A 22941-nucleotide genomic window follows, 5' to 3' on the forward strand; every position below is an offset into this window, starting at 1 on the left:
TCGTAGAAAAAGTATTGTATGCAACGTTGTATAACTAGGTCAAAAAATGCTCGTGGCGTCTCTTATTGCGATGTTCGCCAAGGCTCACATCGCAACTCACGCCACTCGCATTTTTTGACCCTTCTTATACAACTGTTGCATAAAATACTATAATGTATTAGTGAACGGTTACAGTGTCATACGCTTCGGAATATCCATTAGTGTGCGTAGCTACGTTGTCAGTTCGCTGAAAATGCGACGTTGCCGCTCTTGCTCGTGTGTGAAACGGTGTGTCACTTGCCCTCTCCCTTCGTTAAAGAAGCGTTCATAAATTACGTTCACCCGAACGTTTTATAATAACAGTATTTCTGCTGCCAGATGATCGAACAACCCGCTCATTATGAATCGGTAAGGTTATACGTCGAAATGAATCTTTTTCGATTCTGAATGCGACCATAACCTAACCTGTTCCGGCTTTTCGGCGGGAAACGGGAACGGGACAGTTGCTTTCTTCATTGAGTAATCTAAATAATTAATACGAAGTGGTGTTTTGTGGTTAGTTGGAAGACATTCGCGAGTGTTATTATATTGGAGTATTCAATAAACAAAGTGTATCTGCCTATTTTCGCTTCGTGCCGGGAAGCCGCTTCATAACTCAAAAGTTTATGCGGACTTTTGAGTTAATTCGTTTGGGGTTCGGAGTAGGAGTCTACTCCGAGGGTGGGGGCTTAGGTTTCATCATCATCACCTTTCATCATTTCATTAATCATCAAGAAAAAAATACGTCAGACATGGCTGTATGGGCATAGTTCCCTTTGCCTTACCCTTCGGGGAAAACCAAAACAAAAAAAAAACTAACCTGTTCCTGTCATGTCATGTCATTCGTTTCTTTTCCACTTCCAATTTATATTGTAATAGTTTGGTTATTTGTTTTATTAAATAATTTATTCATCGAGTTTTGTGAAACTTGTGGGGCCGGGCGGATTAAAATATGGAACCTCAAACTAGTCGCAAAGACTACTTAAACCACCAGTATTCTGGCCCCCGGAAAAATCGAAAACGAAGCCAAGCACAAATGAAACGTTATCATGGAGAAATAAAAAGGTAAGTGCAATGCAGTGATCACTTGTGCAGTACAGTGAAGTGCTTGTGCTTGTATTGTGCTGAATAAGATACGAGCGCTTGGAGCACGCGTCGTGACCGTGCTTTACGTAACGCACGACCTTAGATTTTTGAAAATTGTACATCTCTTCGTTACTTTTACAGCCGTAGCGACGTATGGTGCAAGAAAAAAAAACTAAATGACGAAAACGACGTGCCTTCAAACAAATCTGTGTAAGGGAAAAACTTAACTTTATTTTTATATTTTATAAGTATTTTTAACATTTTCTCTTTTGTAACTTTCACTCTATTAATTTTAGAGCAAATAATACTCTCAAAACCTACAGTGGAAGTAAAAAAAAAAATCTTGTGGAAGCAAATTTTACTGACACTCAGCAAAGAACTGAGAAAGAGCCCCCCCGATCAAAACCTTTGGAGGTAAATTGGCCACTGATTGATCCCACTGTTAAAAGCCACGAGTTAACTGTGGAATATGCACCAGATAGTTTGGGTAGTCTGTCTGGTAACAGGTTTGTTGATCTACCACATGTCCTTATGTGGGCTTTCAAACTTGAGAGACACCGTTCGCAATGTGGTGGTAGCAGCATAGTCTTTGTTGAGGAGTTTAGAAATGGTTTCAACAGTATGTTTACTTTCCAATGCAGTATGTGTGAGAAACAATTTAGATACTGCAATGAAAAAGATGAAAATCTTAACAAAGCGTTTGTTTGGGGGACATTAACAGCTGGAAGCTATTATGCACAGGCTGCACACATCACCAACTTGATGGATATACCTACAATATCAGCTTCCAAATTCCGAGAGACAGAAAAATTATTAGGTGAAGTTTGGAAAGATGAACTAACTGAGGAGATCCAAAAAAATGGAGAAAGAGAAAAGGCTATTGCTATGCAAAAAAATAATGTAGATGCAAATGGTATTCCATACATAACAGTGTATGTGGATGGAGGCTGGCCTAAACGATCATATGGCCATGATTATAGCTCTCCATCAGGCATGGTAAGTTTGTTTCTGAAAATACAGATATTTTGTAAGTATAACAGCTATAAAGTTTGTTACTAATATCTTTTGTTTATCCAGTAAATTCTGTTTGTAAGCATTATTTATAAAATTTAATTTTTTTAGGCCTGCATTATTGGAAAAGAGACCAAGAAATGCTTATTCTTAGGCATAAAAAACAAATATTGTTACCACTGTCACATTTATGAAAAAAAAAAGAACAAGTTTCGGAGCATATGTGTTTCAAGAACTACGAAGGACCATCTACGGGAATGGAGGCGGACATCCTAGTAGAAGGGTTTGAGAGGAGTCAAGAGATGCATGGTGTAAAATATTTAATATTTATAGGAGATGGAGATTCATCTGTGTATGCACAATTAAGAGAAAAGGTTTCATATGGGACCCAAATAAAAAAAATTGAATGTAAAAACCATGTGATTAAGAATTACACTGGAGCATTGTACAAGGTAAAATACCAATGAAAATAAAATACAATCATTCTGCCTTACCAATTTCTCATAAGTTTTTTAATCTTAGTGCACTTAGTTCGAAACACAGTCAATAACCTTCAATCTCAGTAGATCCATTCTCCAGATCCATCATAGATCTAGTGTGAATTTTTTTTCTTAGTATATCTATTTTATGTTAAACTTGATCTAATGATAAATTAATTGACCATGTAAACTTTATATTTACTAAGGTATGCATGTATGCATGCTAGATTGAAATCATCTATCTTACGTGCTTTAGATTTTTTCATACAAATGCTTTTTCCCAATAACTCCCGTTTCCGATATCCTGTTGCAACTAAGCTTTAAGTTTACAAAGGTACCTGCATGCCGTTTAGGCTGTTCGTTAATATGTCAGCTAGTTAGTCAGTCAGTTTCTCCTTTTATATATTTAGATAACCTTTTATTTCAGATTATAGGAAATACAAAGTTACCATTATTTGGCCGGAAGATTCTCAAGCCAAAATTACAAAAACTTACAGCGGTTTCAAGAAAGATAATTATGGAAGCTGATCATAATTCAATGAGAGAGGATCTCAAAAATGGCCCATCTCATGTATTTGGCTGCCACCAAGATTGTAAGGCATATTATTGTCGATTCTGCCAGAACAGTGATGAAAAAGACACAAATTCTTTAGACGACCTTAAAACTAAGGCACCTGCAGTTTGGGCCCACATTTGTGCAGCAAACGAGGCAGTCATGTCAAAATGCCATCGACTATCAAACAACACAACAAATGTTGTTGAAAATTTCATGAGTGTTGTCAGCAAATTTGTCTGCGGGAAAAGATTGAGTCTGTACAAGGGTGGCTCATATCAGCGAAGAGTATATATTGCTGGTAAGAATATGTTATGTAATTATTGCATTTGTTCAATTCATTTTCTATATTATTCACAGTATATATATTTATTTATATACATACATACTTTATCCACACACAATATTTTTTATACTCACATAATATTATACGCCTTCAAGGCACTATGGGATAAAAGACTTAGAAAATTTTTAAGGATATTTTTTATAACAGGTCTCTCGCACTCTCGTGGTCAGAAATGGCACACAAATGCTTGGAAGAAACATATAAGAAGTAGCCCTGGACAAACTTTTAAAAAGTACATTGCCCAGTCGGAAAAGTCCAAGGAAAGGCGCAAAAAATACATTCGCAGGCGACTTTTTGCGCCTAAACCCAAAACTGACCACAATTATGGTCCAAACGCCAAAGATGTAGATGAGTCAGTTTTAGGGAAAGATCTAAAGGAAGCGTGTCTTCTAAAACTGAAAGACTTCGAAACGACAATAGATCAAATAAAATATATTGAAAGTGCAACAATTGGACAACACGATAATGATGTCTACACTACATATAGATGCGACAGGCTTACCGCTAGTCAGTTCGGAATGGTAAATTCAATTATTAGTATAAATACTTTCCCATGTGGAGCAGAGTCAGAGTTAAAAAAAAAACTATGATTTATGTAATTTTAACTTTGTTGCAGATATGCAAGCGAAAATCTACAACACCATGCCATAACCAAGTGGAGAGTGTTTTATATAAAAACAATATCTTGACCAATGACATGGCCTACGGCCAAAACCATGAATCAGTGGCCAGAACCTTGTTCATAGAAAAAATGAACAAAGCCGTACGGCCTGCTGGGTTATATATTGATGAAGAATTTGGTTTTCTTGGAGCTAGCCCAGATGGTATGTGATACTATATGATATTACCTACATATGCCTTCACGTATACATTATTAATGTGTCCATAGTTATCTATATGATAGTATTATTTATATGATTTTATGTATTTCAGGAGTAATAGAAGAAGAAAATTCTATTTTGGAAATAAAATGTTTTCCTTCATTGGCTCGCAACAATCAAGACATTTTTTCTGCGGCCAAAGATCGTAAAAACTTTCCCCTTTTGGTTGATGACACTGGTGCATTACAAATAAATAAAAAACACAACTATTACTATCAGGTATATTGTAATTATTATAGCAGATATAATACTGCTTGTAATAATATAATATTTTTTACAAAAACGGGTGTTCTGATTGCAGATCCAGGGTCAACTGCGGGTTTCAAAAATGATGAAATGTTACTTCATTGGCTATGTTTCTCCAAGTTTTGACATCACAGTGTTGGAAGTACAGCGTGACGAAAATTTCATTAAAAATATGATGCCAAAATTAGTAACATTTTATAAAAATTGTATTTTGCCAGAGGTAGTACTTCGAAGAGTAACAAAAAAACAAAAATGTATTGATATTTCAATTATGTGGTAGCAATTATTTTATTACTACTTTGTGAACAAGCGCGCTGTTTGCTTTGCATTGTATAAAGTAGTGACAATCAGAAAGAGATAAATATTATATCCTAATCTGAATAAACGAAATCTGAATCTTACTTCAAATATCAATAATTTTCGTTAGCCTGTTTGATATTGCCGTTTGTAAATAAATAACATAAAATAACAATATAACTTACTGCAAACTTAACTGGTTTTCTTTTTATATGTACTTACTTATCAGGAAAAACTAGATTTCGCGTGGTTCGCTCGCAGCAAGCTGCTCGCGTGTCTTGTTTTCCCGCCATTTTTTTACCGCGATAGAATTTGACCAAGATTTAAATAGGTCTTGTGAAGAAAGAATCGTTCCAGGTGCGATAGTTGCGCCAGGCCGTAGGGTCTCTCCCTGATGCGGAGCAGTTTTTGAAAACCTTGAAGTATACTCGTACTCTAGATGACGTTCCGATCACACCCCTATACATCAATCTTACCTCTCAGACATTTTCTGGAAAAACAAAATTTTGTATGGCGGCCATCTTGTTTTTCCGCCATTTTGATATTTTACCACCAGAGAATAGATTTGACCAAGATTTAAATAGGTTTTGTGAAAAAACAATCGTTCCAGGTGCGATAGTTTTGTCAGGCCGTAGGGTGTCTCCCTGATGCGGAGCAGGTTTTCAAGATCGAGAAGTATTTCCATACTCAACAATACGTTCCGATTACACCCCCATACACAGTTTTTACTCACGAGACATTTTCTGGAAAAATAAAATTTTGTATGGCGGCCATCTTGTTTTTCCGCCATTTTGATTTTTTTTTTCACCGGCGATTGAATTTGACCAAGATTTAAATAGGTATTGTGAAAACTAAAAAGTTCCAGGTGCGATAGTTTCACCAGGCCGTAGGGTGTCTCCCTGATGCGGAGCAGTTTCTGAAGATCAGGAAGTATTTACATACTCAACATGACATTCCGATTACACCCCAATACATTGTTTTTGCCTCCGAGACATTTTCTAGAAAAACAAAATTTTGTATGGCGGCCATTTTGTTTTTCCGCCATTTTGATTTTTTTTTCACCGGCGATTGAATTTGACCAAGATTTAAATAGGTTTTGCGAAAAAAAATTGATCCAGGTATAATAGTTGCGCCAGACTGTAGGGTGTCTCCCTGATGCGGAGCAGTTTTCCAAGATCTGGAAGTTTTCCCATACTCACCGGGAGATCCCGATCACACCCCCCATACATTATTTTTACCCCCCGACGCTCCTTCTGGGAGAACAACTCTGTCAGTGAGTGAGTGAGTCAGTCAGTACATGGGTTTGTAGCTATATATAATATAATAACTAGATGTCGCGTGGTTCGCTCGCAGCAAGCTGCTCGCGTGTCCGGTATTAGTTAGAAGCTTTGTGTGGCGGCCATCTTGTTTTCGTGAAATCAAAAAAGTTCTAGGTGCTATGGTTTTGCCAGGCCGTAGGGTGTCTCCCTGATGCGGAGCAGTTTTCCAAGATGACGTTCCCATAACACCCCTATACATCGTTTTTACACCCGAGACATTTTCTGTAAAAACAAAAATTTGTATGGCGGCCATCTTGTTTTTCGGCCATTTTGATTTTTTTTTACCGGCGATAAAATTTGACCAAGATTTTATTAGGTTTGGTGAAAAAAGAATCGTTCCAGGTGCGATAGTTTTCCCAGGCCGTAGGGTGCCGCCCTGATGAGGAGCAGTTTTTGAAGGTCGGGAAGTATTTCCATACTCAATATGACATTTTGATCTCATCCCTCTTACATCACATTCACCCCGAGGCATTTTCGAGAAAAACGAAAATTTTGTATGGCGGCCATCTTGTTTTTCCGCCATTTTGATTTTTTTTCACTGCCAATTGAATTTGACCAAGGTTTAAATATGTCTTGTGAAAACCAAAAAGTTCTAGGTGCTATAGTTTTGCCAGGCCGTAGGGTGTCTCCCTGATGCGGAGCAGTTTTCGAAGATCTAGCAGTATTTCCATACTCAACAAGACGTTCCGATTACACCTCCGTACACAGTTTTTACCCCCAAGACATTTTCTTGAAAAACAAAAATTTGTATGGCGGCCATCTTGTTTATCCGCCATTTTGATTTTTTTTCACCCACGATAGAATTTGACCAAGATTTTAATAGGTTTCGTGAAAAAGAATCGTTCCAGGTGCGATAGTTTTGCCAGACGGTAGGGTGTCTCCCTGATGCGGAGCAGTTTTCCAAGATCTGGAAGTTTTCCCATACTCATCGGAACATCTTGATCACATCTCCCATACATCATTTTTACCCCCCGGCGCTCCTTCTGGGAGAACAACCCTGTCAGTGAGTCAGTCAGTCAGTCAGTCAGTCAGTCAGTCAGTCAGTCAGTCAGTCAGTACATGGGTTTGTAGCTTTATATAATATAATAAATAATAATATGAAATAAAATCAAATATTTTAACAGCAATTTGTAGCAAAAACTAAGCAGGATAAATGGGAAAAAAATGTTACAATAAAAAAAAAGTAATAATAAAGCGAGGTTGGAACCCTAGTATCCAGCCAGACCCATCTCATATAGAATCCTGTTATTCATCCAACTAGACTATTCCGTTGACGTTTAAACTGGCGAAATTAGTAATTGGTTTCGTAAACAAACATAACTATCAATGTGTGTGTGAGATGTTCGGCTTTTGGTGGTAACTTTTATTTATTCAAATAAAAGTATTACGTGAACTGCAACTCAATTGAAATTTAGTTAAATCATGACAAATATTACGCTATTACCGGCAAACGTATAACTTTGAAACAATATTGTGTATAAAATCCAAAAATAAATAATTATGTCAAATTAAGGCACCAACGCCATCTATTGACGCTTGAGCGCCTAGCTAACCGTATCGAACCACCTTAATCATATATTTTTTTTTGTTATTTCACTGGTCTTTTATATACAAAAAGTTACTTAACAATATCATCGACTACTCGTACTACATCGCATGCTAATACATATAATAATAATATCATCGCGTATTGCTGTTCAGTGCGAATGCACTAATATTTAGCTTATATTCAGCTAAATGTATGACTACAACAAAACCTTGCCTTATTTGTATGAGAACACTCCAGAAGAATATGTTTCGTAAATACATTAATTTATACGGTTGTATAAACATTCAGAAACAGTTTCACGTGGCTTGTATTGTGCAGCCACCCATATATATAAACTTGGTCGTTAATGGCATTTACAACGTAACAATTAGCTTATTATAGCGTCTACTTGCATTGCACTTGTGATGTACTCATATAAGTAGTTCATGAAATAATGTTGCATGTTGTACGAAATATAATAATTAAAGTATAACATGAGATATGTGCGGCAGTTAAAGGTATCACTTCATTCCATATAGATTACTTAGTACAATACAACAAGGTATAGTTTACAATGTTGTCTTTCCGCAATATTTGATCAGTAATTGTGAATTGATCGATCAAGGAAAGGAAGGAAATTCTACGAATTCTAAAGTGACAACATGTGGCAAGACTAACCAATCATTTGAGCAGATAGGGAACTACTGGCTACAACAACTTAATGTTTTATTAAATACACTAATTTAAACTGACAAAAACAATCCTATAACCTGTAGCGAAATATTGTTTGTTAGCTGCCGTAGTATGCCAGGCGCGACGCGACAATAACGCGAGCTGCAACCATTGGACGTACACCATTTATCTACGTAGACAGCTTACACCTCCATTGATCGAAGCTCGCATATATCGCGTCTCGCTTGATATTCTATTGCTGCTAGGGTATGATGGACAGGATTTAAATCTTCCTTGGTAAACTGTTCCAATAATCTCGACGTCACGTTACAAGCAGTGTTGGGCGTGTGGCGGGTGTGCCTAGGCGTACTCTTGTGTGAACTTCTCGTGGAACCTCTGGAAGATGGAGAGCATCTCCTTGAGCAGCGGCGGCTGCGGCAGGATGGTGGTGCGGAAGTGGAAGGTGCCGGGCCGCTGGCCGAAGCCGGAGCCCGCCACCACGCAGATGCCTGCCAGGCAAGCAGCGACATACAAATTACGCGGTAAATGACAACCGAGTCAAATGAGATACTTTTGAAGACACTTCAAAACCAGTTTCTAAAACTTAATTTATAACCCAATGATAAGGTGATGGTAAAATCAAATATTTATCATTCTGTTGGTTATTTCTCGGGCTGGCCCGTTCTCAAAATTGAAGTATCATGAGAAAAAAGAGTCTACTTTTCGGATATCAGGTGTTAGTATAGATGAATTGATTGAACGATCTTTTCTTTTTTGATTGTACGTAAACTCATGCCCGTTATCCTTGATAGGCTGGGCAGAGCTACAAGTAATCAGAAGACAACTTGTGGTCACTTTCGTTACGAAATCCTAAGATAAACCGTATAGTGATATTATTTTTATTTTTGGTGTTTATCATTTAGAAAGGATAAAATTTCGGAAAAATATTCTGATGTGATCTACGTGTCGTATTAGCTCCCAGTAAAAACAGAACAGATCCATACCGGTCTCCTCGAGCAGCTTGAAGGCGTAGTAGACGTCGGGCGCCTGCCCCGCCTGCCGGGCCGCCTCCAGCGCCCGCGGCGGCAGCTCGAAGCTGGGGAACGCGTACATCGCGCCCTACGGACCACACACGTTACACACACACGTAGGCACGCGGCAGTGCGGCTCTATGGCAAATTGTCACGTGCGAATACGTACTATAAGAGTGCGAGTGGATCGTCATATTGTATTTGGTGTAAAGTCGTATTTAGAATGCAACAAGCGTAAGAGTTTCTGGCGGAAATCCATAGTGATTGGATTGTGGTACAATGTCACTAATAGCAAAACAATATTTACAGGCACATGGCCCAAAACGTACATGAAAAGGGAGCTATAGAATATAAAATAAAGTACTGAGCAGGTGGCACTGGTTCATGAATTGTGGGCGTAAATTCCCAAATTAAAATCCTATGATGTTTAGAGCCCCCGCAGCGACGTGCGGCCGTGTGACACTGAAGTAACACCCAGGTGGGGACCCGGATAAATCTGACTGCGAATTGGTGCGGGGTGGACAATCACCGTTGTATACACGCATACATAAACTCACAGTATTTCCCACCGGGGCAAGCAGAGACTACCAAATTCCACTCGCTTCGATCTAATCAATTCATTCGTATCCGCACGCCGACTCAGAGTAGAGCGCACTGAACCTTGTCGTTGTACACGTAGTGTGAGTATAGATTGTCCGAGCAAGTGTGTGGGGCGGGTACCTGCACCACGTTGCACCGGAAGCCCCTCATGGAGTTGAAGGTGTCTGCGATCATCTGCGCCCGCAGCTTGAGCGAGCGCAGCACGGCGTCCTTCTCGCTGGCCCACAGCTCATACGACGGCTCGCCCGGCGACGGGGGCTTGGCCTGCGGACGACCACTGCATAATCACCACATATCGAGTATCAACAACGTTTACATCACGTGGCAAGGAAATCTAACAGTTCCATAATAATCTCTACTGAGGAATTGTTGAAAATTCCTTATTTAATAGTAATCTGGGTACTTGCAATTTTTTTTTACTTCAAATTTATAAGTGCTATATATTTCGGTAATGGACCCATGTATTACATGACATAACATCCATCTCAATATGAGCATCACAAGTGGTTAAGTATACCTTTTCAATAATTTATGCGCACGCAATTGAGGTCATATCATTACATCTATTTTAAGACTTTAGTACTAAATGATTGCTAGTACTCTTCTCGTTAGAAGAGTACTCTGGACTTCTGTTCGTATTGTAATTCTGAGTCAATCTATGTAATAATTTTATTAAAAATAAATAAACTGTTCAACCTTTGTAAGATATATAACCACCAATACAGAACCAGTTTATGCTTGTCATTAATTATTGACTCAATTAGCGTAAACTGGGTAAGATTGGTTTACTTTACAATTTGTCATTGGCAGCGAATCAACATTACATCCAACGTGATATATTAGGCGGACGACTTTGGCAAAGTTATTTTAAGATTTTACATAAAAGTTTCCATTTGCACTTTTCATGATTAAAATACGCACTGATATTTTAATGCGAAACTACTGTCTTTGCGTTATCTTTTCACGCTTTAACCACTAAACAGATTCAGATGATATGGAGTTAGTCTGAAACCTAGAGAAGAACGTAGGATAGTTGTTCAACATGGTGCTGATGACCTTGTAGAGGTCGCCCAGCACCTGTAAGTAGTACTGACCACACAGTCCACGGCGGCCTGCCCCAGCGTGGTGGGGCACAGCATGGCGCTGATGGCCTTGTAGAGGTTGTCCTGCACCTGCGGCTGCAGGTTCACCAGCTCCATCCAGCCGCCGCGCAGCCCGCACTCGCCCATGTAGCCCTTGGACACCGACATGAACGACGCCAGCTCCTGCTGCTCCGCATAGCCGCTGCCCATCTCTACCAGCACCTGGGGACCATTTGGATTCGATATAATATCCAAAATAACCCAACTTCTTTTTATTAGGCAATTGTAAAAAAATAAGAATTATTTATCGTCAAAGGACGCCACACACATACTCGTAGCGTAAGTCGGCAGTGACCACGAAGTTCCACTTAATCCACTTTCAAGATAAAAGCAACTACAACTGACTTTAACCAGTTACGACCCTACTACTATAACTTGTTAACCGACTTCAGAAAAGAAGGAGATTATCTAGCATCATCAGAATAGAATTCTACTTCTGCGTCATTTTTCCTTGACACTTATAATTTGGGGGTTTTCAAGGCAAAGTGAATAGGCACTATTTGAGTTTGCGTGCTCCACCACATCGCTGCTTACGATCAGCCTGGATCAAACATATCTTTTAATAAAAAGAAATCACTGCATCCACCTCTCAAACCACGTGGATGTCATTGAAACGTTACCTTCTTGAAGGAGTGGAACTCGCTGCCGGGCGCGTACACGTTGTCCTGGTACACTTCGTCCGCGAAGATGAACAGCCCGTGCTGCCGCGCGAACTTGATGATGGCCTCGATGTTGGCCCGCGTCAGCACCTGCGGCCGACGAACAGAGATACAATGACATACACACAAACATAAGCTCACAATCCAACCAGCGCATGTTCAACAAAGGTCCAGACACCACCAATGCGGATTTGTGATAAGCGTCTTACATAAAACATAAATAGCTTATACGTCCCACTGCTGGGCATAGGTCTCCCTTCAATGAAGGGATAGGGGGATACGGAGCATTTTCCACCACGGTGCTTCACTGCGGTGAAGGTGTTTTTGAGCTAGTAGCAAAGGACCGACGGCTTAACGTGCTTTCCGAAGTAATTTCACTTTTTCAGATGTAAGGTGATCCTTGCCAAACATAATACAATCTCACAAAGGGATGCATGCCAAGACAAAATCACCAATGTGGGAAGCGAACCCGGATCTCCAAGTTGTGAGCCCAACGCTCTAACCACTACACTATAGAGGCTGTTTCTTAAGCCTAAACCTTAAAATCTGTGCCTTAATTTACCAATATTAGGTCTTCTCTTTCAAGGTCTTCAAGGTAGGTCAGGTACTGTTGCTACAACATGACGATTACCTGTCCAGTGGGGTTGCCAGGGTTGATGACGACGATGGCTCGCACGTTGCACCGCTCCGAGGCCTCCTTCAGGGCTCGCTCCAGCTCGGCCACGTCCAGGCCCCAGTTGTGGTCCTCGTCCAGGTAGTACCCGGCCTGCTCGAGGCCGTACTCCGCCAGCGAGGCCGAGTATAGCGGGTACTGCGGGATCGGGATCAGGACGCCTGGAACCGTGAAGTATTGGTTATTTGTTGGACATTCTGTCATAAGTGGTCACGGAACCTTCATGAATAATCATCCGATAATGGACAACCTAAGGGTCTAAATGCGGAAAATAGAGCTCTCTTGTAACTATTTATTTTGTTGTAACATATGGATTGTATAATTTATTATCTAGAATCTTAACTGGAATAAATAAATATAATAATATCCGACCTAGTACATCCAGTACATGACCCAATTATGAAATTCTGAATATTAAATAAAGACAGATCTAAAGGTGACAAATTAGTTTTCTTTTTTTCTAGTTAACATATTTATGAATTTTAATAAAGAAAAATGTAATAATAAGTGCGACATTTTATCACGTTTTTCTATGACGTCACAGGTTGCTTTTCATACACATTCCATAGTAATTTCGTGTTTGGACGTTTAGTAAAAAGTAACTGATTTGACTAGTTGGAAATTACACTATTATATGAAAGAATCACAATATGCCAAAACTCTTCTGTTCTCCACATGTTAGCTGTCCAGTTTAGTTCGGCAGTAGTTTAGTCAGCCACTCGGGCACTTATCATACGTTTCGTAACAACTGGTCCGGCCAATCGATTCCTTGTCGACAGACCTTGACCCCGAAACTAGTATTCCACGTTCTCAGCTTATACGGATTTGAGTAATGTAAACAGGCAGACACGCGATAGATAAGAGATTTATTAGGCATTTATAATTATCGATAATATTTAATAAAAATAATCACACTACCTTACCCTTTTAGGTCACCAGTAAAAAATCTTGTTGCAACACTGGTAATGATATTCTACAATAGATTTAAAGTAAAACGTGTAGTTATGGTTAAGGTGTAATTCGTAGTTCTATAGTATCTACTAATAGTACTAATATAGAATAGTGGAATGACCTGTTTAAAATTTTCTGGGTTAGTTCAGAATTCAGAATAAGACCTCAAGGTATTTTATAAAGAACTTGCTCTATGAATAAGGTCAAAGAAGCGGTATTCGCTGTCTGTCTGAAGATATGAACACAACAATCTTATCTGTTGTTCATTCTATGATGTAAAGAAACATCTACATTGACATTTTATTCGAGTGTATTATCGTATGAAAAGTGGCTGCAAGTTGTATTTTGATTTATTTTCGTCCTGCCCACTCCTTTCGATATCACCGGCGTGTATGTATGAACCACATCGCAACAACAAGATCAATTTGAGTGTATTATTGCACAGTGCTTGCGTGACGCGGCCGCAACGAGTCAAGGCTGACCAGCGCGCGATTGTGAAACTTACTACCCCGGTTATAAGTGTCATATCATCGCGACATACTGTGTACCGAGGATGAGATAATTTAAGTATCCTGTGCTAGTATACAGTGTGATAAACCGGATAACCAACTCTTTATATTGATACCGAATAACGTAAATAATAAGTGATAGGTATGATAAAATCTCCTATGGTGATCTCTCCGTGTGTTTTATCTCCTATGATAAAATAAACCTGAAATATAATAGGTGTGTACGGTCTTCAATCGGACATATTTGTATGTTGACATTGCGCCCTAACTTGGTAGCGCTGCACACTCAGATTGCCGCTGATCTTACAAAACAACGTGCAATGCAACTTTATAGTATGCAAAGGCAAATAAAAAAATTGAAATTGGAGATGTCCTTAAAAAGGTTCAGTACGATCTACTCTGAACCGGCGCGCGTGTACGACGCAATTGATGAATCTGGAGGAAGCAAGAGAAGTGTGTGAGGATCGAAGCAAATGGAATTCCATACTTGCACGATTTTGGAATATAAAATATGTTTTTGACTATTACAGATACTCGTCAATTTATAGATTTCTCTCGCCTCACTACTTGTGACGTAAGTTAAACGGTGCTATCGATATGGTACGTACGTTACTATTACTTTGTAGTATCTGTGATACTGATTATATCCGATTAACCAACGCCACGTACAAAACTATTTAACTATATTTAATTATACTATATAGGAATGTATATACGTTCCGCTATATTGGACACAGCCCATATCAATATTGCATAGTGACTGTAACTCAACGGCTGACATTCTCACAACAATACACAGTAGTTTGTAAAGTGCAAGAAAGGTTGTCCAAGGTCGACTAACAAAAACCTGTTAACAGTCGCGTTATGTCGCTATTACCTGTGTGTAAATAGCAAGTTCCATTACCAGATAAATATGACTACAAAAAAATCATTTTTAAAGCAAAATTAAAGGCACTGCATAGTATATGATAGCTCTAGCTATAAACGTATTTGAAACAACGTAGTGTCCTACAAACATTCGCATGTATCGACAATTGGATTTCATTTATCACAGAACACACACACAGACAACACTGGATTTCCACTGAAGCGGAGCGGAGACGACCGGAAATGTTCAGAACCAATCATAGCGTGCGACAGATAAGACGCTGTTTCGCTGATTGGTCGATTCCTATACATCTCCGCTTGAATCCTCTCGCTCCGCTCTGATGGAAACCCACCTAAGGTTCTATGTCTTATTGGTCAGTTTAATTTGTACTATTAAAATTTTTTAATAGTACAAATTAATAATTAATTAATTATTTTTAAGCTCATTAGTATATTTATACTAATGAGCTTAAAAACAATATGGATAAAGATAGTAACACTCAATTTTACAATCATAATTGACGTGTATAGAATGAATATAGATAAGAAAAAATTATAGTGGTGATAAGATAAACTTTCCAGAGGAATAATAATTTTATCACTAAGGTAACTATCCATGCGCGGTGTCACCTCTTGCGTAATTATTTTCTTTTTTTTTATGATGATGGTTCTAAGGTAACGTTCACTCAATCCACATTACTATGATTAGGGACAAAAAGAAGAATGTTTGGTGCTGCATTGTGCAAGGGACCGGGAGATCATGGCTTGCCTTATTTGGCCATCATAGCCATTGATCTACTTATTCTGATTGATGATTGGCGGCTCAATAGTAACACTGACACCAGGGTTGATAAGAAAAGAAGCTGATTGGTTAGTGAACAAATTTGAGTTCAAAAATAACTTTATTAACACTTCTGACGACTTATGGATGATGTATGGATGTCATCATTTATCCAGTGTTATCATGTCATTACGAACGTATGATGACAAATTGCAGCCTGCATAGATAATTCATACAGGCTGCAATTTATCTTCCGATGTCCCAATCGTCTGATGAATCCCTACACCTGAGGCCTAATCATGTAACTTTTGTTATTATCACAATCAAAATTTGAACGATTTTGATCAGTTGAAATTGAAAACTCCTGTCAATAATTTTAAGCCAATCACAGTATCTCATCTCATCCATCCATGCATGAACGTGTGTATAGTTTTTGTCCGGCCCAGAAGTTAAACCCATTTGCAGCAAATCTGTAAGTCACGTCAAAAAAAAAGATGTATTTATTGCATGTATAGATGGCTAGTGATCTTACCAGAGGGTTTCCCGTTGAGATCGTTGCAGAAGAGCTGCAGGCAGTTCTTGATCCCGTTGGAGGCGCCGGCGGACAGGCACACGTTGCGCCAGTCGGCGGGGTGGCCGTCGCGCCGCTCGATGTACTCCGCCACGTGGCGGCGGATCACCTCGATGCCGTGCGACGCCGAGTACGAGCCCACCGACTTGCCGCTGCAACACCACATACCACGCACATCAACACACGTACAACGTAGCTGATTTAGGGTGGGTTTCCACCAAAACAGAGAACAGAGGAGATGAACGAAGACGTGCTAGAATCGACCAATCATCACGATGGAATGGAATGACTTCTCTCTAAAAAAATAAATACAAAATACTTTATTTGTGAAAAGCAATTTACAGTGACACGTGTTATTGGAGCCTCCATTTAAACGCCAAGAGACTCCGCTCTTCCATTAAAAACGAGTTGAACACAAACACAATATACAAAAATAACTAAAGTACTACTCTCGTACGCTGTTATTGGCCTATTCCGCACGTCTCCGGTCCTCTCCTCTCCGCTTTGGTGGAAACCAACCTTTATATTATACTCTACATTCTAATATCAATACGATAGAGAGTTTACAGATGTGTAGTTCATTACCTAATGAGGGAGGATATAACTACACTAATGCCATATTCACACGTGGCGAAAAAACCGACGAGACAGCGCACACGGCCGTGATACAGTATGTCATTACGGACTGAGAACTCGGTTTACTTGGCACATGTGAACAAAGCTTTACGATTAAAATAGATTTTTAAATTACTTACTGATATGGTAAATGTTTTTTTTTTAAAGCAACTTTTACTTTGATGTTACGAAACAAAATAAATACTGATATTTCTCTATATTAGGTACTAACATTGTAAATATTATGTCAATCAATCCACGTCTTCGCACATTTCCTCGGACCTCGGAAGCTACATATAAATAGGTAAAAACTATGTTAAAATCTTTCTTTCCTTGTAATATAAATTAAAATTTACTGATACGTCGTTTAAAAGCTACCAACGCCACGCACACTTATTTCAAATGAGCTGCCATAAAGCTGGTAGGTGCCTATTGTTTAGTTCCGGCGTACTAGTTAATACCATCGCGTTGGAGACAAATCTACAAGTATGCCATGGGAAAATAAAATATAGCAAGTCCAATCGTTTTAGATCATCAGAACCTTTTTTTTTGGTTTTCATACAGTGGCTTCAGTGCGGACAGCCACTTTTAAGATTATCAATAAGAAAATGAATTCCGCATTTATAACACTGAAGCGATGCTTCTTGCGGGAGGACTTCTGGCCGAAGGGCGTGGTGTATCGTTCTCTACGCAGTCTCGTCCGCCGACGTACACCATCGAACCGGCACGAAAAGTGCAAACATAAATGTTATGTTGTGAGAGCAACATGATGTATACCCGCAGGAATCGAGGATCAGCTGCGCGCGCTGCTTCACGTCAGCGGGGAAGTCGGACGTCTTGATCAGCTCCGGCATCGAGATACACGCCAGCACCTGCGCCACACAACACCACACGTGTACTACCTCGTTATGTCACATCCACCCTACTACATATTTATATGAGGGTAGGACGACCAGACGACGATACTTGTACATTGCTTCTATACTGAAGTACCTAGAAAAATATGGAATGCGTTCAGCTGCTTATCCTCCCGGGTCTGTCGTGAAATTCGACAGTATGTGTATGATGGACATAAATACGCTTCGAGTTATTACCTAACTACTTTTGGCTCTTCTTACAACATAAGATTTATGATAGAGAGGCAAATTCTAGATACAAAAGATAAAAAACAGATTTTACTAAGATGATCTGATAATGAAAGTCATACATAATTACGAGTATAAAAGTAATTAACACATTGACAGCAATATAGCACACGCAAATATAATTATAGAGGGTTATCTTGAAGTTATTAATAAGATATAATTATTTAATAATATGACATCATAATGTTAGGTAGGTGCTAAAAAGTAATGTGTAAGTAGAACCAGAACAAGTTAACAGAGATGTTTGATGAAAACAATGATTAATCAACCCTAACATATTTCGTTGTAGTTATGCGACATTAACATAAACAGCCTACATAATATGTCCCATAGGTGTGCACAGGTCTCTCATCAACCAGAGGAATTTAAAATATATGTAAATATAGCACCACGCCTGTTTCCCCGAAGAGGTAGGCAGAGGTGTATAGTGTAATTACGCCCACTCCTCGAGAGCTATGTTTAAGTCCCATGAAATACTGGGCGAGCTTATAACGCGAACAAATTTAAATAAAGCTAACAAAAGTTTATGATGGTCTGGTGATGGTAACCTACCTGCCTGATGAAGGTGATGGGCTGCTGGCCCATGGCGTGCGCATCTCCGATATTGGCCTTGATCACTTGCTTGAACGGTTTCTTCACACCCTGGAATTAAACCAGTCTTAGATTTGTTACAGTTGGAAAAGTTAAAGCAAAATCTGTTTTTGGGACATCCTGGCTTGAGTTTATGTATGTATGTTGCTAATAATAATTTAGATCATTAACTTTTTTGTGATCATTAAAAAAACATGATCATTAAAAAAACATGGACATATGATTACCCAAGTTTCCTAGTTTATTTATATTAAGTTCACATTTGATAACATTGTTGTAGACAGCAACACGGTGTGTTACAGTTGTTATGTAAATTTAAGACAGCACATATTAATCAATCATTTAAAACTATCAATGACATGCCAGTAATGGTAAAATGTATTAGAAATTTGAAACTTTATAATAATTTTATCAAGATCTGTTATTGACATTATGTAATATATTTCTTGCAACAAATGACTTGATTTCATTATATTTATGTATAGAGCAATTCCCTACACAACTATCATGCCACTATGTGTTATTTTCCATTATTTGCATAACCTGCTACAACAGACGTCTAGATAAGAGAGTATATAATATGATCACAAGATCTTTATTCAAGTGTTATAGGGACTTTTGCATTGTGAGCCAACATTTACAACATGATATCAAGATAGATAATAGTGTGATGTTGCAAAGATAATCATACTATATCAATATATGACTTCACATTACGCGACAGCTAGTAAACACTTCTAGTTGTGAGCAAACTTGATAGAGGCATACTATGCATAAATTAAGTGTTTATACATTGTGTGTATACTGCATAAAAGTATATAGTCATTACATGAGCCACGTAACAGGGCCTATTGTGGCTCAATAGGAATTCTCACACCAGCGTTGATGAGGTTGGTCATCAAACTCCAAACTCACACAACAGAAGAAGAAGATTACAAGTGTTAATTATAATAGCAGTTCAAACCAATGGTTGTCACTCATTTGTCTACTAGAAACTGGCATAGTAAAGTAGGTATCTCTGAACAGGAAAACCGTTAGCATGCAAATAAGCCCATTTTGCATAAACATTAGAATACAAAATTATAACATCAGTACGAGTTTTACCATTGTTACCAACACACATACATATTTATGGAACTATATATGTGACCAGTATGACCAGTAAAATTAGCCTTTGGTGGATCATTAACCTAAACCATGCTCAACATGCGCCAAAAATACTCTGCATGTGTATAGTGTACCAGTACCATGCACACAAGTAACATTGCCGCTGTGTGCTGCACTGTATTATCTTTTCAACCAATTTTAGAAAGCTATGTATCTCATGGTAATAATCTTTTATGTCAGAGATAATCTAGATTACACACCATGTCGCTGCTGTAAGTACTAGACATTTTGAATTCATAATTTCAATAAAATTTTGTGTTATGATAGAAAACTACATTTAACAATATTTAACAACCACCCCAGAAAGATCTGTGGAATCTTAACCTATTTAAATTGCTGCATTGGATCTTTTTAAGTTTATAAAAACAGGTTGATATTTTAAGTTTACTCAAATAACGAGCGCTTCAGTTTTATCGAGATCAACAGTAATTATGTCTGTTGTCCAACTGGCCTGTTATCTTTTAATTGATAAATTGATGTGATGAAAACTACTCATTGTTGGTCTCATCTGTTTATCAAGCTGGAAAAAATTAAATTCTGTGATGATAATTAAGCTAACTAGCTTAGCTACATAGTACAGTAAATATGTTGTTAGAATTTACACCCATGTGATAGAACTGATAGTTTTACTGGAGGAGAATGTTCCATTTAGTTATTCAGTGTAACAGCAACAATATCGCTTAGAAGTAAGATAATTAGCAACAATTAAAACAGTGTTACTAGTCCTCTGCCGTGACACTTTGCAAACTTCATTGTTGTTGAGTTACCAATTCATTGTTTGTGTAAGCCTGCCTTTAAATTTTGCACATAACATTGGAATATTACCCATTCATGGGCATCCATACACTGTATAGTTGGGCAGGGTAGTGTGGCCTTGTAACAGAAACAATTTCCAGTCATTTAATTTTACATCTTGCTTTCACTTTGATAAGGTTAGTTGAAATTCATTGTTTTGACAAAAAGTTGAGTACAAAATAAATACAATATGGCAGATTTGTGGTGCAACATACCTTCTCAAGTTCTTTCTCGATCTCTGTAGCTCGCGTAACGAGGGGCCCTCGCACGGCATACTCCAACCTGACGATGTTGGGATTCACATTTTCCATAGTAAGCGCCTTGGTAGCCATGCTGCGTGCGCGGATGCCGCTCCGCCGGGATACTCGTGTTGACTCGCCGGCACACCTTGCCGTCACACAGCTCCACAACTGACTGGCAGTTGCCGCTCTTATCATTTTCACTTGCGACATGACGGATCAATGAAACTACTCTCTACACGTCACACACTCCAAACTACTCAACTCGCGCAACCGATACGTTAGTAATTCGACTAATAATATAAAACTCGATTTTTCCTTTTCAATTTAGCAATTCCGATTCACATTCAGAAACATCAAGCCAGAAATAAGGCGCTGGCCTGTCGCGAAAATGAACTCGATCGATCGATTCCTTCCTTCGTTCGTTTTGTAAACACTGTGCCGACGTCTTGTTAGAACCACAAACTGGAATAATGTGCTTTGATAAATAAGTAATACTATGATTAATATACGACGTACGCACGATCTATCTTAAGGTTATCTTTTATAGATGATTATACAATCACTCATTGCCGTATTATCGGGAAAAAATTCATGAAACTAAATAAATATCGAGCACAAAAGAGGCGTGGAAACAAATTCTGATTACTTGTACTGTATTCCACAGGTAAGTGAAGATTAAAATTGTAAAACCAATTCAACACGATTTGTTACGTAAACTATTATAAACGGAGTTCGAGATGGTCGCAATGTTTGTTGACAATGTTGACATTTGGCAAAATTCCATGCATACCAACATTTCATTTTGTAAAACAGCTGGCGGAAATTACGTTCAGAAATATTGCCGAAAAAATAAAAAAATAAATATATAACATTAGTAAATTACAAATAATATACAAATAAGTAGGAAGATTTAAAACAGTAGTAGGTATATCGCTAGCCAACAGGGCCTCTATATGTGGCGCGATTATAAAATATTAGCGTCGCCGTGGGGCGCCCACCATTATAAATGCAATATGCGGGTTCCGTACTACGAAGTAGGTTATGCGCATGCATGTCCTTTTTTATCGGATTAACCAAGGACCAAGTGTAAGAATTATTATACTTGATCCTTGGGATCGACCATGTGAATCGGACTGAAATGTAGTTTACCGTCATTGATTTACCACTACCGTAGATACAGCGCTTCATACAAAAATGCGTCGAAAACTTGGCGCTTGTTTAACTATACATTCGTACACAGCGGTATATACATTCAATAAAATAATTGTGTCAAATTAAGAAAGCAAGCATCGTCTTATTAAGTAAATTAGCGCGTGTTACCTCGTATGGCGGTCGGGTTATATATACTACGAGTCGGATTGACCGGGAGTATTTATGTTTTAGTGTATTTTAATAATAATTTTGGTGGGTTTACTGCGAAAATTAAAATGTTTATACTATGGTTACATGCACAATGGCCCCGGTTCCTGCAGCCACCTAATTTTATTAATTTAAGTTATACCCGTCATTTTCTTATCCGCTGAAAAGGAAAGGGACAGATGATTGTCAACAAGTTACTTTTAAAGCGAATGAATAATCCGGGCGAATAAAATAGGCATCTCGCTGGTATGAAATCCGTTTGACGTGCTGTCTACTTAATTCTGTCTGGTTATTGGCCCATGTAAAATTTTTAGACATTTTTTTGACGTGACTTATTGCAGATTTGCCGCAGATGGCATTAACTACTTGGCCGGACAAATGGGGAGCGCTGAAGACTCTGATGTAAAATTTTAGACAGTTGTTTTAGATTTTGCTTAAAATTGCCATATGTTCCATTTATGCCTGTCGATTACCCGTCCCTTTCTTTTTTTTTCAGCGAGACAGAAAATGACAGGTAGGTATGTCTTAAAATAAAATTATAAATGACGTCTGCAGGAATTAGCACCAATGTCATTACTTATTAGAAATATGATGTTATGTGTTGTGTTGTTGATTTGATTCTATCCTTCTTCTTTCGATTTGAGCTTCTAGTTTTGCAAGTTTTTACCACGCACTTACCCGTGTTGCCAGTTCGGCGCCTAATCGCGCAATGAGGTAAAGTCAAAGGGTAAAGTACTGTCAACGTCGCTATATTCACAGTAACTTTGCGTCCCAATTTTTGAACGATCAGCCGGGTCTGCATGACAA

General features: G+C 38.5%; 2 protein-coding genes across 4 annotated transcripts; one reads left to right on the forward strand and one right to left on the reverse strand.

Moving 5' to 3' along the window:
- Positions 1 to 156: 156 nt before the first annotated feature.
- On the forward strand, positions 157 to 5113 carry LOC126372468 (uncharacterized). 3 transcript variants are annotated; one of them, XM_050018249.1, is made up of 9 exons: positions 157 to 1083; positions 1246 to 1314; positions 1401 to 2100; positions 2227 to 2567; positions 3022 to 3448; positions 3641 to 4014; positions 4110 to 4317; positions 4427 to 4593; positions 4676 to 5113. In XM_050018249.1, exons 4-9 carry the CDS (start codon positions 2337 to 2339, stop codon positions 4898 to 4900), a joined length of 1632 nt encoding a protein of 543 aa, XP_049874206.1. In that variant the 5' UTR covers positions 157 to 1083; positions 1246 to 1314; positions 1401 to 2100; positions 2227 to 2336; the 3' UTR covers positions 4901 to 5113. The 3 variants fall into 3 exon arrangements, with proteins under 3 accessions (XP_049874206.1, XP_049874203.1, XP_049874205.1); XM_050018246.1 differs by having other exon boundaries at positions 3022 to 4014; XM_050018248.1 differs by having other exon boundaries at positions 157 to 1314; positions 3022 to 4014.
- LOC126372480 (alanine aminotransferase 1-like) lies at positions 4582 to 21543 on the reverse strand. Its single transcript, XM_050018270.1, has 10 exons — positions 20749 to 21543; positions 18533 to 18622; positions 17613 to 17707; positions 16182 to 16372; positions 12500 to 12702; positions 11830 to 11958; positions 11162 to 11371; positions 10188 to 10331; positions 9441 to 9555; positions 4582 to 8945 (listed from the first exon to the last, which is right to left on the reverse strand). Exons 1-10 carry the CDS (start codon positions 20983 to 20985, stop codon positions 8797 to 8799), a joined length of 1563 nt encoding a protein of 520 aa, XP_049874227.1. The 5' UTR covers positions 20986 to 21543; the 3' UTR covers positions 4582 to 8796.
- Positions 21544 to 22941: the final 1398 nt, after the last annotated feature.

Source organism: Pectinophora gossypiella, chromosome 14, assembly GCF_024362695.1.
Source record: "Pectinophora gossypiella chromosome 14, ilPecGoss1.1, whole genome shotgun sequence".
NCBI classification, from domain to species: domain Eukaryota; kingdom Metazoa; phylum Arthropoda; class Insecta; order Lepidoptera; family Gelechiidae; genus Pectinophora; species Pectinophora gossypiella.